Source organism: Nycticebus coucang, chromosome 6 (genome assembly GCF_027406575.1).
Source record: "Nycticebus coucang isolate mNycCou1 chromosome 6, mNycCou1.pri, whole genome shotgun sequence".
NCBI classification, from domain to species: Eukaryota; Metazoa; Chordata; class Mammalia; order Primates; family Lorisidae; genus Nycticebus; species Nycticebus coucang.
The window spans coordinates 50,574,099-50,590,500 of NC_069785.1; the positions used below are offsets into that span (position 1 = coordinate 50,574,099).

General features: G+C 36.5%; 1 protein-coding gene across 8 annotated transcripts in view; it reads right to left on the bottom strand.

The window, feature by feature from the left end:
* CEP152 (centrosomal protein 152) overlaps nt 1-16,402 on the bottom strand; it is an 82,629-nt gene that overhangs the window by 19,035 nt on the left and 47,192 nt on the right. For 4 of the 8 annotated variants that reach the window (XM_053595488.1, XM_053595491.1, XM_053595490.1 and 1 more), the window contains exons 14-20: nt 11,393-11,515; nt 10,664-10,773; nt 9,892-10,020; nt 9,633-9,765; nt 6,726-6,911; nt 5,648-5,929; nt 2,995-3,126 (exon numbers count right to left, since the gene is read on the bottom strand). In XM_053595488.1, the coding sequence (XP_053451463.1) occupies nt 2,995-3,126; nt 5,648-5,929; nt 6,726-6,911; nt 9,633-9,765; nt 9,892-10,020; nt 10,664-10,773; nt 11,393-11,515 (1,095 nt within the window). The remainder of the gene's footprint in view (nt 1-2,994; nt 3,127-5,647; nt 5,930-6,725; nt 6,912-9,632; nt 9,766-9,891; nt 10,021-10,663; nt 10,774-11,392; nt 11,516-16,402) is intronic. The other 4 variants (XM_053595495.1, XM_053595494.1, XM_053595493.1 and 1 more) reach the window with 1 other exon arrangement.

Here is a 16,402-nt window from a genome sequence, read left to right on the forward strand (position 1 = left end):
ATTACAGTGCCAATTTGATAAGGTTGTTTAAATAACATAAAACAACCCATTTAAAATATTTAGCCCAGAGCCTGGCAGACAATAAGGACTCAGTAACAATTATGTAGTTAGTATTACCATTGGGTGCATGGCCTTAGAAAAGTCACTTGATCTCTTTGGCACTCAGTATCTTCACATATATTATGAGCACACTGGCTGATGACTTTGGGTCCCTTTTATTTCTAATATGCCCTGACTGAATTCAAAGAAGACACAAACAAGGACCAGAATTGGTCAACTCCAAAGGCTTGGCCTAGAGAGTGGCATTTGCTATTAATATTATAGCAAATGTTTGGGATAATGAGATAGGGTATCTACTTACTAAATTTTCTACTAAAGGAACCCAACATCTAAACTTCACAAAGGAATTCATTGCAAAATTCTTTTGCTACCAGCAGAATAATTCTATAGTGATTTGAAACATATTTAAATAGCATTTTTAAAGAAAACAAGTCATGTTGCAATGGATGCCTGGAAATCTTTACCAATTGACTTGCAGGGAGGTGGAGGATCCCAGGGAGTCTGGATCACTTGCCCAATATTACCAAAAATGTGCATCTTCTCATGTGAAGTTTGACAAGGAGTATTTGACAGCATTAATCAACTTAGTGGCCCAAACTTAGCTGCACATTAGAATCAACTGAGGAACTTTAAAAAAATCCTAATGCCCAGGCCACTCACCATACCAATAAATACATAAACTTTGAGGGTAGGGGCCAGGCCACAGTATTTTTTAAAGAGCCTCCAATTATTCCTATGTACAGCAAAGTTTGAGAATCACTGAACCAACCTCGCTATTTCTAAATTCTAGAAATTGGCTTTAAATTGCCACAGATCTTCACTGATCACTCTAATCTTAAAAGAACTCTCCAGCCAATGTTATAAAACTGAAACTTTCTGGACCTCCTTTGGTTTGGAGGAAGGATGCACATGTTAGCATTATGTTTTATGGCTGATACAATTATCTAGAATAGTGCTTCTCACACCCAAGTGCAGTCCAAAGGCCAGCTGTATCACAACCTCTGGGAGCCTGTTAGAAATGCAAATTCTCAGAACTCACTCCAGATCTACCAAATCTCTCTAGGAGAAAAGCCTAGGAATCTATGTGTTAACACACCCTGCAAGTGACTCTCATGCCTGCTAAAGTTTGAGAAGCAACAGTATGATCCACTATTTTCTCATTTCTATATTTCTGGATTCACATACATTTAGGCCTTCTATGTTCTTAATGAAAGATCTCTTAGTCTATTTTATTTTTATATTATACATAATTTCATTTTGCTACTTGACTTCTGAGCTCTGAGACATATATCCTCATCATCATATTATTTCTTCTTTCTCAAATTTCCTTTTAAAATATTTCAGACATACTAAAAAGTATAGAGAATAACATTATGGATACCTATGTGACTAATAACATTATGGGTACCTACCACACAACTTAAGAACAATATTAAAATAAATTTTTACTTATGTTGAATTATTTCCTTAAGTAATTTGTGGAATAAAATAATGAACATGAGTTACAAATCATTTATAACTTATGTTTATACCACATTATTTTCCAAAATCATTGTGACATCAGGAGGGAATTATATGCTTGACACGGTAATTATATTCTATTCTGTGTACTACAATTCAGAAGAGAGGATTTATACACCTGGCAAAAAGCAGTGCCTTCGGTTTGTTTTAATCTGCGTTTCCCTAATACTGGTCAGTATAAATGAATGTTCTGCTAAGTTTTTGTTATTTGGATTTCTCATGAAGATTATCTGCTCATATCCTTGGCAAACTTATCCATAGACTCAAGATGTTATTATAACACAGATTTGAAATATTCTATTTTATTTTAACTTTTCTACATTTTCATTCAAAAGTGTTTAACTCCTTCATCAACCTAGAGTTTACTGTAACACCTGGTGTAGATCAGGAGTCCTCAAACTGTGGCCTGTGGGGCCATGAGGAGGTTCCTGCTTTGTTTTTTTACTTCAAAATAAGATATGTGCAGTGTGCATAGGAATTTGTTCATAGTTTGTTTGTTTTTTTAAAATATAGTCCGGCCCTCCAATGGTCTGAGGGACAGTGAACTGGCCCCCTGTTTAAAAAGTTTGAGGATGCCTGGTGTAGATAAACTTAATTTTTCCAAAGTGTTATCTGGCTATCATAAGACTATTTATTATGGAATAATTCCTCATTCCCCTACTTTAACACAATTTATTAAGCTTCTGGGTATAGTTGGGACTATCTCTGAAATCTGCACTGCACTGAATTAAAAACAATTCTATTTTTGTGATTCAGTACTACCTAAATCACAGTCAGGTGTTGCTTTCTAATATATTCTGTGTTCAGGGACTATGACTTCTTTTCCAGAATATTAAAAAAAAATTCTAGTTCTTGTATTTTTCCAAATAAATTTTATAAAATTATTGTGTCAACTTTCAAAACTATGTTCAGTTTGTTGACATTTTGATTAAAATTGCTTTGGACCAGTAAATTAAGTTGTAAGAATACACATGGTTATAATATGTTTTCCAGTCAAAGAATATGACATCTTCAGAAGGGAGAGTTGGCTATTTACCAATAAGAATATGTTATAAATCTACAGACACAGCACAGAAAACAATCCATAAGCATGTAGAAGAATACTGCATAGTTAATAATAAATAGATAAATAACCATTCTCAATCTCATCTACAGATATGGCAAGATATTAAATAGAATGGGATTTAGTTTCTAAGTTAAGGTTATCATCCTAACTATGAGAGTTTTAAGATGCTAAAATACATTCTTTCTCCCCAAACAATTTGATGATAGGAACAGATACCACTTGGTAGGCCTGGAGCTTATGCTTAACGTTCATTATCATATTGAAACCTTAGGTGCAAATTCCAAGAACCTGGATGAGAGAAGGGGTGAGACAACTCCCTGAAGCTTCTTTCCCAGGGGACCTCTTACCCGCTTGGCCACAGAGACCTCCTGTTGCTCCTCCCACTTCTTCTGTTCTGCTCTCATGCGTGCCTGATACTCTGCAAGGTCAGGCAGCTCTTCCAGCCATCGATGACGAGCGTTCTGCACAGCTATTTCTACCTGGGGAACATGGCATAAGGAAGAGGGTCAGAAAGGGAGCTTTCAGAAAGACCCCATTTTCAAATAGCAACTATGAGATACATTGTATTTCACTACATTATAGTGACACTGACCCCAAGGATCCTACCTTATCCCAACAGTTGATTAAATCCTTCTATTGTAAATGTCCCTTACAAATGCCACAACAGAAGTGGGAATCCGTAAATGTCTGATGGTCAATAACTACCTTAGAAAGCTTTATAGGCAGTCCCCAGTTTGGTTCCGTAGGTCTGCTCTTAAGTTGAATTTGTATGTCATTTGGAACGGGTACATTTATCTGTAATAGCGTCCATTTGGAAGTGCGGGTCAAACGTCAGTTGCATGTTTCTAACTTGGGGACTTACACGAATAGCCTCCATTCATAAGTGTGAGTTGTACATAAGTCAGACGTTTGTAACTCGGGGACCACCTGTATATGAAGTACCAATCACCATTTCCCACAATGTCTATTTATCCTGGGAAAAAGGAGGCCTGCCAGAGAGCTGCTTGGTGCCAGCTGCTGTCCAACAACTTCCCCTTCCATCTCCTCACTCTTCATGCCCTACACACACACACACACACACACACACACACACACACACCCCAATGGAGCCTTCCATCTGGCAAATATTCCTATGGTCAAGAATGAACTTGTACTAAAGAATGAGGGTAATGCTTCAATTCAGGCAAAAATTTAAAACTTGATGGATGAAGAGGGTTACTAGAAGATCGTTTATTCAATAATTTTTCTTTACTCCTTTGTTTTAAAACACATACAGACATACAAATAAATACATACACACAAAAGCAGAGTTAATAAATATGAGGCAATATTTCTCACTGAAGTGCTAAGTATATCTACCTGTAAACTCTAGGGAGTTAAAAATATGGGGGAAAAGACATTTAAATTACTTTAAAAGTTATTATGAAACATTTCCTTTCTATCTTACGCTATTTTTTTCTCACAAGATTAACAATTTCATAAATACCAAAGCAGTACCCTTAAACTCACCATTTTGTCTATGGAAAATTTACTTAAGTCTATTCAAGGCTTTCAGTAAATATTTCAGAAAACTAATTAACTGACTGAAGATGTCCTCGATACCATTACAGACATTTGTCTACGTTTGCAGACTTTCAGGATGTCCCGTAAAATCATGAGGAACAATGTAACAAGTAAAAGGGCAAGTATTCATCAAAAACCTCACTTCAGGTATTATCTTAAACGTTTATAATAATAGATCTAAAATAAGAAATATGTAATAGATATTTAAAGGTCCAGGGATCTTACCTGAGGGCTAGAAACCATGTCAGATAGTCTGTGAAGTCAAAATCATTTCCAAAATCATATTAAGACACTATTTGCCCCCCCCTCCACCTTTTTTTTGAGACAGAGTCTCAAGTTGTAGCCCTCAGTTGAGTGCCATGGCATCACAGCTCGGCAACCTCAAACTCTTGGGCTTAAGTGATTCTCTTGCCTAAGCCTCCCAAGTAGCTGGGACTACAGGCGCCCACCACAACGCCCGGCCATTTTTTGGTTGTAGTTGTCATTGTTGTTTGGCAGGCCCGGGCTAGATTAGAACCCCCCAGCCCCAGTGTATGTGGCTGGTGCCCTAGCTGCTGAGCCTCTGGCACTGAGCCTATTTGCCTTTTTTACTCCTGTTCCCTCATGTGTAAACAGCACAGTCCTCCAAAGGCTACAGGCTATGTGATGATGTCATTGCTCTGATAGCCAAAGGAATGTAGGTTGGGTATTCTTGTTCTTAAATTCTCAAGATGTATTTTCCAATACAGTAAATAGATATAACCAACATGAGCAAAAGCTCTTTCAAGTTCTCAGTTTTCAGAAGTGTGAAAGAGTACTGAGACCACAAATTTTGAAAATCACTGTAGTGGATAAGATAGATATAACAGACCATTCATCTCTATTCTGTTAACACAGGCTATACTTTTCTCAGTATGTCATTTCTTTGAAATCAAGTAACTTGCTTCAGTTAAAAGCTAGTTTTGTGAGTGCTTCAAAGGAAAGGCAATGGCACCACTTTGGGGCAGCTGATGGAAATTATAAACAAAGTTCCACTTAAGGACACGCTTGCAGATTCAACTCTGCATCAAGTCTCAATGCAAAAATTGCTAAATATTTTATTTGCTTAGGTTTACTTACCTATAACTAACTTAGTAGAATATTTTCTATAAAACTATAGCTATGAAATATTCATCAGTAAATTGTGCTTTATCCATCTTTAACCTCAGGCATCTTAAGGCTTAGATTGATCTCAGAGGAGCAAACATTTTGTAAACTAAAAGAATACACACAAAAACCAAAGGGTAACAGGTAGAAATATAATGAAGACAATTTTAGAAATAACATGACAGGTTTACTGTCCTAGGAATGCACAAAATTTTAGAAGTATAATGTATAACTTCAACAGTAGCATTTTATAAGTTTTGATTAAGAGGCAGATAATTCTATTAATTTCACCAGAATAAACCTGCCTATTACCTGCTTGGCAATATTTTCACAATATTTAAGTTCCAATTCAGTTTCAAGTTTCTTCAAAGCCCCTTTGATAGCTATTTGCTTCTCTTGTTCTAAGTTTTGCTGGATCTTTTGCTTCTGCTCTTCCATCATGATTGCCATCTCTTTCTTGGAAATAACATCAGTGGTGGTTACTTGGTCCGTCTGGCTGCCATAATCCGAGGTCTTCTTTTTCATCTCCTTTATAGTTTGATCCAGCTTTGACTGCCACTCCTTTTCAAGCTGTTGAATGAGGTTTTGTTTGATCTGTTTTCAGAAGAAAAGTCATATGAGAAGAAAAATATTAGAATAAGTAAAAACTAGAATTAATAGCTAGCCAAAAAAGGAACCACAGCTGTGTTTGAAAACCATCTTGACACTGTTGTAGTAATTACAAGAGGTTTGGAAATTCAGTCAATGAAAATACATTCTCAAGTACAACTTGAAAGTTACTCTTTGACCTAACTATATGACAAAAATTACACAGAAGATTTAAGTATGTTGTATAAGGTCAGGCTATCTTGCTCTCGATATGCAACTTTCTGGAAGCTTTCATATTGCCAGTGCAAAGATAATATAAAAAAAGAAAAAAAATTTGCTATTATTATGTTGTGCCATTAATACCAGGGCACTATTAGCATTTCCTAATCTCATTTGCTATGTAGGCAACAGAGGTCATACACTCTGTACTTCTGAGCTTACCCATTCCTTCTTTCTTTTAACCCATGATGTGGATTATGTTTAATTATAGATACTGGTCTACAGTTATCAGAAAGAAGCATTTCACAATATGACATTAGATCATAGGTTCATTTTGAGGAAAAAAGTATCCTTAAAACCTACTATATCCTGAATTGGGTTGAAGAGTCATGAGGGGGCTAAACTTTTAAAAATAAAACTGGTATGGTTAGCTGCTAATAGCTCAATTCTGAAAGGTAAAATGGGTGATTATGTGTATGCCTGCAATTAAAAATTATAATATATGTCTGTTCAGGAAGAATTGTCCTCTGCAGCTACTCCTACATTTTTTTAAACATGGTGACCAGAAAGTTTAAATCCACACCTCTTTCTGTTCCTTATCCCAGTGTGCTTTCGCTAACATCACTTCATTTTCAACTTGCTGTTTAATATTAGTTTCCTGTTCTTTTAGCCACTTGTTCTTTTCCATCACAAGAGTATCTCGGTAGTTTTCTTCAATTCCAACCTGCAGTTTGCTTACATAATCTTCTCTTTCTTCCAATAGCTGTCTCTTTAAACAAAATTCAAGAAAATATCTCTCTATGATACTTACAGTCTCAAAGTATGTTTTGAACATAACATTTAAACTTAACTTGGATGCAAAAAGAAAAAAAATCCTCTAAGAGGCACCTACTTAGCTATGTATAACATAATTATATCAATAAACCTTAAGAATGTGTATAAGAATGGCATTATGAATGGAGCGCTGAGCATCTCTGCCTTGTCTGCAAAGTCATGGTCTCTACTGATTACTACCTAATCTGCAGAGTTCTGTGTATATGAGTTTTTTCTCCTTCTCTCAGTGAGCCAGGTTAACAATGTGAGGAAAGTTCTGTGTGCTGATACAAGCTGTTAAACTTGAAATTGAGCTCCTACTTAACCCACAGCCTGACTCAACAAGTGTTTCAAAAACAGCACCTGTGGAATGTGAAACTACCCCCTTGGGCTCTTAGTGTCACCTGTCTCATAAATGCTGTATCCAGATTAAGTTAGCTACCTAGAGTTCAACCACAGGAAAACAGGTTACATCCTTTAGGGAAAGGCTACCCTGAAAGTCCCCTTGCTTGCTGTAGAGTTTAATAAGATTCCTCCATTGTGTGCATGAAACAAACATTTGCTAAAAAAGCAAATGGGTACCTTGCCTACCTCCGAAGGATGTGAAAAAATTAATGCCTAAACATAAAGGTATTTCAGTTCTGACTGGCTTATAAAGACTACTAAGGTCTTATAAAAATCTATAATAAAAAAAAACTAAAGGATTCCTAGAGAAAGAAGAAATAAAAATTCTAATGCTTTGACACTGGCCTTGTAAGTGGGGATGGGGAGGGGTTAAGCCCTAGGGGACACACAAAAAAAATATTTTAGGATGATAAAACTGCTCTATATCCTGATAAAACTATAAATGTGTTAAAAATATATAGATGACTTACCCAAAGGGGGAAGGAAAGTCAATTCTATGGCACAAGAATTTTTATTTATTTATTTATTTATTTTTGAGACAGAGCCTCAAGCTGTCACCCTGGGTAGAGTACTGTAACATCACAGCTCACAGCAACCTCTAACTCCTGGGCTCAAGTGATTCTCCTGTCTCTGCCTCCCAGTAGCCTGGACTACAGGCGCAGGCCACAACGCCTGGCTATTTTTTGGTTGCAGCCGTCATTGTTGTTTGGCGGGCTTGGGCTGAATACACCTGCCAGCTCAGGTGTATGTGGCTGGCACCTTGAGCCACAGGCGCCAAGCCAAGAATTTTTAATTTTTAAAGAAAACCTTTATTTGTCAGTTTGCTTTTGTTTTTGAAGGGCCAAATAGCAGTTTTAATTTTCTTTCTTGTAGTTGTGCACACTCACATGTCAAAATATTAGTCAGGAGCAGCTATTAATTTGACCTGTTATATGAGATGAAATTTTATAGTCAAATTGATTCTTTTGAAAGTATCAGAAAATATTCCTGAAAAGAATGACCTCTTTCAGAGAATTGCTCTTATATTCTTGCCAATTTATATATTTTAAGAAAGGAACCACACTAGAGATCTTCTCCCTATTTTAGTTTTTAAAACATTACTGAAATCTATGTCCTTAATTTCGAAGTAATTTAAGACCCTTTCTAACCTTTATGCTGCCAGCACTAACTGAAACAGCTCCCTTTGGAAGTACTTTTTCCACTAGATGAAATGTATGCACGGCATGCTTTTTCATATTAATCTATTCAAAAATAATCAAAATATTAAATGAACTGAATTCCTCACCTGCTTTTTACTATTCTAAGTTTGCAGTAGTAATAATAGGTTGCTTTAATATAACTACTCAAAAACCTCTGTATAGAACATTTATTCAAGCCTTTCAAAATATTTTCTGATCTTGAGGCAGGTAGCTTTCAAATTGTGGTCTGCCATCTGGTACTAAGTATAAGGGACAGTCAGATTTGTGTGGGGCTGAGTGAGGCACCATGCCAGGGCAGGGAAGAAAAGAGGAGCAGTGACTGTTTACACATGACTCTATTCCTGGATCACCAAGCGCAATGTGGAAATATCGGGCAGAGTGAGAGAATCCATTGTGGCCCCTCCAGATTCCCTGAAAGAAGTCAGGCAGGCAGTCCCCAGTTACAAACAAGATAGGTTCTCAAGCTGAATGTGCATGTAAGTTGGAACAGGTACATTTACTATGACGTAACAGGCTCTGTTCGAAAATGTGAGTTGTATTTAAGTTGGATGCTTGTAACCTGGTGACTGCCTGTACTAACACTAAGATCTCCTAGCCACGTCCTCACAGCATCACCTTCCCTATCATGAGATCAGTGCTCAAATTCCTGCCTTTCTCCCAGAAGCATAAAGTGACAATTAGATACTAAAAAAGAAATGAGCCAACGGAAAAGGTCTCTGAAGGAATACCCTGTACAGTGGTCACAGGACTACACAGTGTCTCCTGAAAAATGAAGACATGTGGGTTTCAGACTTAAAATGACTTTGATTCACTTTTTTTGCCTTCTAGAATAAATCTAGAAGAACAAAATTCATTTTTTTCTATATATGCGCCATTTTATACTAAGGTTTTAATAATCATTTCAGTATTCATGGTATTTGGTGAGCAAGCCATATTGCTGTAACACAGCTAAAAGGGAAGAGATTCTACGAATACCTTGCCCCTTCGCTTCCCCAGAACAAGCATGTCTGTTTGCATAACAGCACTGAGGGCTGACAAGGCAGGTGAGGTAGATACAACATAAACTTGTGTACCTTCTCCTGAGCCTGCTGCTCCTTTTCCAAGGTCTTCCTGAGAGTCGATTCTAGATTATCCTTCTCTCTGCACACTTCTAGGTAGCATTCCTGCACAGCAGTCACCTCCTTATTCATCTTATCCAAGTCAGACCTGGGACACAAAACCGGCAACTAAATTATCACCAAAATTACGAGGGCTGCGTAACAACTGTCCTGTAAATTATGGAGAAGAAGAGTGTAGTCTGCTGAAAGGGCAATTAAACCCTTTTATTCTAACCTAAGTTGCGAGTGAGTCCTCTCATAAGTCTCAATGAGCTGCTGTTTGTCCAAAGCATGCTTTGCCAATAGACTTTCACGTATTTGGGCTTTCATTGCTTCATGGTGCTGCTGGTAAGTCCTCTCACACCTACAAACAAAGCAAAAATCAGAGGCGATGCCGGCTTTACTATAAACACCCAAATGAATGCCTTCACACCCCTTCCCTTTAATGCAAATGATAATTAAGGTGAGATTACATTCCCCTGGCCAAAAGTGATAATAATTTATAATCTATGACCTTATCAGAATCTTCAGAACTTTTTCTTTGAATGTTTTTAGAGAAAAAGTAGACATTTGCAAGTGAGAATGCCCCTGTCCTTCACAGATAGTAGTCGATGTCAAAGACTTTTGTTTATAAAAAATTAATTGAAATACTTGAGGGTATGGTTCCAAAATTCTAAGTCATATCTTTATTAAACACAAATACTAACAGTAGCCGACTCACAAGTAAGTTATGTTCCAAAACTCTGTTTCCAAGTTCATGATTTCATAGTTGGAAGACATAGTCTCTCCCACAGATTTCTTCTTTATAAAGAATAGTTTCCCAGATTAGCCTTAGAAAACACATCAAGCTATAGTATTTCAGTGAACTACAGTTTTGATGATGATATAGAACCCATCCTTTTACAGAACATTGTTTCTGTGGGAAATGTGTTCCAAATTCTAACTTGAAAAGCCAGGGACTATCTCTGCCAATCCAAGATCTCAACGGGGATCCGTATCGACCATACCTGTCCACAGCTTCTTGTTTGTCACGGTCAAAATCCTGTACCATTTGTCTCATTTGATTACATAAGTCTCGATTTGTATTTCTCAGTTTTTCTTCAGTTTCTTTAAGTTCCTAGACACAAAAGAATAACATCTTTAGAAGAAATTAACATCATTTTCATTGACTAGTCTTACTTTTTAACATCCTCTGTGCTTGATCTCTGCCCTATAGCATCATTTGATATAATACCATTTCCACTATTCTACAAAAGAAAAAGTCTCTTCATGTTTTGCTCATAGCATAGATTCATTTCTTTGACAAGCAGCTTTCTTAGATAGGAGTAAGAGTTTGAATTTTGTATTTATTTTGAAATAAATAAAATTAATATATTTAACCAGAGAAATACTGGCTAACAGGGACCTTAAAATAAATTTCAGTATTCAATAATCTTCAGCAACCATCTAAACAAGCAAGGTTTTACTTTTTGGTCAAGGGCTGGCTAAGGAAGAAAGAACATCTCTATTAACTATGCTGCTACATAAAAAGGGAACTAGAATTACACTAACCTACCTTCTGATGAAACTACTACCCAGTAATCACTAGTAAGGGAAAGTAAATGGAACTCATAATCACCCATTAATATACTTATCTACTAACATTGCCTATATATTTTTTAAAAGTCTATTATATCCTTTGTATTTAACAAATCCATGAAAATTCTCATAAAAATATAGAAAATACTTCTAATCACCTGATTTTGTTGCTGCAAAGCCTGGATTTCATTTTTAAGTTGCAGTATGTCTGCAATCACGTGAGATGTTGAAGAGTCAGGCTGTAGCTGATTAGTTGGTTTTTCTGAGGTATCTGTCTTAGCCTGCATGTTAAAGAGAAGTCAAAAGTTTTTCAGGTTTTTTAAAAATTCCAAATATTCATTTTGAAATAATTCCACAGTTTAAAAAAGTACAAGCACAGTACAGATAATTTCCATATACCATTTACTAATCTTCCCCAATATAGCCACAGTACAATTGTAAAAACCAGTAAATTAAAATGGAAGCAAGACTATCAACTAATCTTCAGACCTTATACAATATCTCCAATTTTCCTTGGACGACCTTTGCTTAGGTTCAAGATCGTCATTCCACATGGTTTTTATTTGTCATGTCTCATTAGTTCCTACAATCTAGGAAAGTTCTCCAGTCTGTCTTTCAAACCCATGACATCTTCTAAGAGAACTATACTAACTACTTATTTTGTAGGATGTCGTCCCTCAGTTGAGGTTTTTCTGATACTACCCCTTTATTAAATTAGGTTTACAAATCTTTGGTGTGAATGCCAAGAAATGACACGTGCTCTCTGCAGAAAACACACATCAGTATGTCTCGTCACTGATGATAGTCAACTGATGAAGGGAGTAAAGACCAGGCATCACCACCAGAAACTTACTGTTTTTTGTCTTTATTTTCTAATCATATGTTCACCCACAAAATTTGCATTTATGATAAGTATGTATGTATGTATTTATACTAGCATTAACTCATACATATATATTTCATTGCATAAGTATAATTTTTAAGACTCAGAATTATATTTGATGGGAAAAGAATATCTAACAATTACTGTCATTTGTATTTCTGATGTCACCAAAGTGGAACTTCTTACATACTTTCATTGTTCATTTGGGTTTTTTTTTCATCTTCCTAGATTTGTCTGTTTATATAACTTCTAGCATTTTCCTCTTACCATCTGAGAGTTTTCTTTATCTATTTTGTAAGTTCTTTTTTCATGGACTGGGGAAACAAAGATTTTTAAAACATCTTTAACTTGTTGGTTTATGTATATACCTGGACTCAGAGCTCTCTTCTATAACGTTTAAACAATATCCCATAGCAAGGTTCATTCTACTAGTTTGAGAGGGAAAGGTATGTTTACATCATTCTCGTGTAGGGTGACAGAACACTTGGATCAGTCTTCCAATTTGGTGTAGAGCAGTACAGCCTTCACCTCCTTCACGGGGAAACAGCTCCAGTTGTTGATTTCTTTCCTGTTCACTTGCCATCTTTTCCCGGAAGCCATTCCTACTATCAAATTCAGAAGAGAGAAGGGCTAACGAATAATACTCTGTTAGCTTCTCTCTCGTTGGTGGGGAGCACTAATGAGACTTTTAAGGATTTTATTGGCTTGATAGAATGGCTTTCATTCTCTTACACTTGGCCTCCATTTTTTAAAGTTTATGACATTCATTTGTGGCAGATGAGCTTCGTATCATGGCTGGATTTTATACTCAGTTTTGATACATGATAACAGGGCAGACACACAAGGGACTCTGTACCTGTCAGCAAAGTATCATTATGAAGATCTTTAAAAAGAGGCCGAGCACAGTGGCTCACACCTGTAATCCTAGCACTCCAGGAGGCCGAGGCAGGTAGATTACACGAGCTCACAAGTAGGAAACCAGCCTGAGCAAGACTGAGACTCCGTCTCTAAAAATAGCCAGGTGTTGTGTGTGCCTATAGTCCCAGCTATGAGGGAGACTGAGGCAAGAGAATCACTTGAACCCAAGAGTCTGAGGTTGCTGTGAGTGATGACGCCACAGCACTCTACCAAGGGTGACAAAGCGAGACTCTGTCTCAAAAACAACAACAAACAGAAACAAGTAATACACCAACCTCTCATAATATCTTCCTAATCTCTATATCTAGAAAGATTCTAGCTAGAAACTTTCTGAGTTGACTATTGAACATAGCCTATCAATTGTCTTTAGAATCAGAGTATAGCCTTAATCAGAACTTGTGGTAGAGTAATGATCTTTACTATGTATCAGACACAAAAAGGCCTCTCAGTATTATTTACTATGTTTACAAAAATTTCAGGGTATACATGAGCCTTTGACTGCTAATAAGCCAGTTGAATATTCCTATGGCTTTTACCACATTCCACCTTAATGGCCCAGGTGGTCAACTGGAATAAGTGGCATAATGTTTGATCCACTACCAGTCACTATCAATCAGTGCTATATGTGGGCAATCTACTAATTTTCATCACATTATTGTGGAAATGTCAAAAAGCAGCATATTTTGGTTTTGTACAGAGCCAATTTATAATGGTAAGATAAAATTCTTGAGCAAGAATTCAGCTTTAAATAAATTACTGTATGAATAGTCATATGACATGAAAGAAACTGTAACTCTCTGTAATAATTTTAAATTATTCTATATATGATAGAATAAAAAGTATACAACAAAGTATATAAAGCAATAATTAGATCAGTACCTTCAAAATGGTCATAAAAAAACATGCCAAATCAACTACATAGTAAATATTTTTGCTGGCCTTCTTAATACTTGAAAAATATACTTAGAAATGCTTAGGGGAGAATTTTGATGGCCCAGGTCTCTTTAAAAGATGCCCAGGAAGTTTAAACTAACGTGTTTTTCTTAAAAGATTTCCCTGTAGCAAGCAGAGAAGAGCAGTACCATTTCATTAACCTCACAATTTGATGACAGCTGTGATCATTCTTTGTAAAAACAGATATTGAGACATCTACATCTTTCTGGCTTCATTAAAGGTTTCAGAAAGGTTGAGCTCGTGAAATATAGATTTATACTCACATGCTCCGCTCTTTAGTTATATCAGATGATTTGTTAAATCCTTTTATGTATGCACTTCCGTTCAATGCTAAAATGTCCTTCCCGCCTTCTCTCCTGGATCAGTCAGGATAGACATCCACTGTCTCCTCCTTAACAATTTCACTAAGGCCACCTTACATTATACCCTCACACTCATTCCTTCTCATAGTACCTTGAAAAACAACTATCATCTTACTACACAGAGCTATAGATGCCATTTCCTTATAGATATGTATTGCTAAATATGCTGCCCATTACACTAACAGTCATAGAGGCTTGAACTGTGGCTACTCCAAACTCAAATGTACTACAAGTGTAAAATATATGCCAGATTTCAAAAACCCTGTACACACAAAAAATGTAATCCATCTCATTAATAACTTTCATACTTATTACATATTGAGTTGATAATATTTTGTATATATTAGGCTAAATAAATAATTATTTGCATTAATTTCACTTATTACTTTTACTTTAACAGGGCTAGTAGAAAATATTAAATTACTATGTGGCTCCATTATATTTCTTTTGGATAGTGCTATTCTAAATTTTTAAGAAAGAGTCCCTTAAGAAAAAAGCCATTATTTCTTTCATCATGGAAACCTACAAAACTTTACAGAGTGGATTTTTTTTTTTTTAACTGTTGCCCTCAGTAGAGTGCCAAGGCATCACAGCTCACAGCAACCTCTAACTTTTGGGCTTAAGCGATTCTCTTGCCTCAGCCTCCCAAGTAGCTGGGACTACAGATGCCCGCCACAATAGCCGGCTGTTTTTTTGTTGTTGTTGTAGTTGCCATTGTTGTTTGACAGGCCCAGGCTGGGTTCCAACCCACCAGTTCCTATGTGTATGGCTGGGGCCCTAGCCATTGAGCTACAGGCGCTGAGCCCACAGAGTGGCTTTTTTTTTTTTTTTGTAGAGACAGAGTCTCACTACTTTATGGCCCTCAGTAGAGTGCCTTGGCATGAAACAGCTCACAGCAACCTCCAACTCCTGGGCTTAAGCGATTTTGAGAAAAAATAAAAAAGCTGCCCTGAATGATTTGCTCTTTCTCCATGTTCCTCCAACTATGCTTTCTAACTTCACTGGTGAAATAGAAAGATGTGAGAAGAGGAAAGGCAAAGCCTGAAGGTGTTTATGGACTACTTAGATGACTATGAACTTTAGCATTACAGAAACAACAAAAAATGCTTGTTGGTTAAGTTACTACTTCTCTCTTTCCCCACCTAGGAAGGGGATTGATATGGGCATGTCCCCACAAATATTTACTGAGCAAATATGCATGGAATTACTAAGATGATATTCCCAAGAAATTCCTACATAATAAGTTGAAGCAGAACAGACATCAGTAGGAAAAACTGCAGTAACACTATGAGAAAAATCAGAGTTTTGATATAGACTACCGAGAAACTGCTATAACAAAAGAGTATCTTGACAAAAAGAGTATTCAAAAATTAGCTCTCTTCAATCTATTGGTGAAATAGTTGAAAAGGCAAAGGAAAAAGCTAAAAAAACAACACCAGGCGTGGCCACACGTAAGAAAGGGCATCTGTATAGCAAATGCCATTAGTAACTTCAATATCGAATAAAGTGCTAAGATTCAGACTCAGAATCTGGATCCCATTCTTCTGGATCTTAGGCTACTCTCACTAAAGTGCTTTAACTAATCAACTCTAATCTCCTAATACAAATTGAGACACAAGCTCTCATTCCCACCCTTTTAAAGAAATGTTACGTCAACAATTAAAGCAGCTTGATTTAAAGATGCTAAATGTGCTGGGGTCTCAGTGCTTCTTTTTCATTTGTTACTAACATTAAAATCAGTGTTCTGCTCATCAAACACAGTTAACTTAGGGGAGGAAACCAGGCTGGGCAGAATTTTGATAGTAAAAACACACTACTATTGATATTTCAGAAAAATAAATTAGCCACAGTTAAAATTTTGTAATGATTAGCACAGCAGAACATCTTACAAACTTTGCTTTAATAGAACTATTTTAATAAACACGACTCCCCGTTTCAAGAATCAAGAGATAAAACAGCACTAAACTAGGAAGCAAAAAATGATTTCCATCCAGGAGGAAAAAGAGTATACTACTTAACATTCCTTTTCCCCTTTCCTTTCCTTTTCTTAG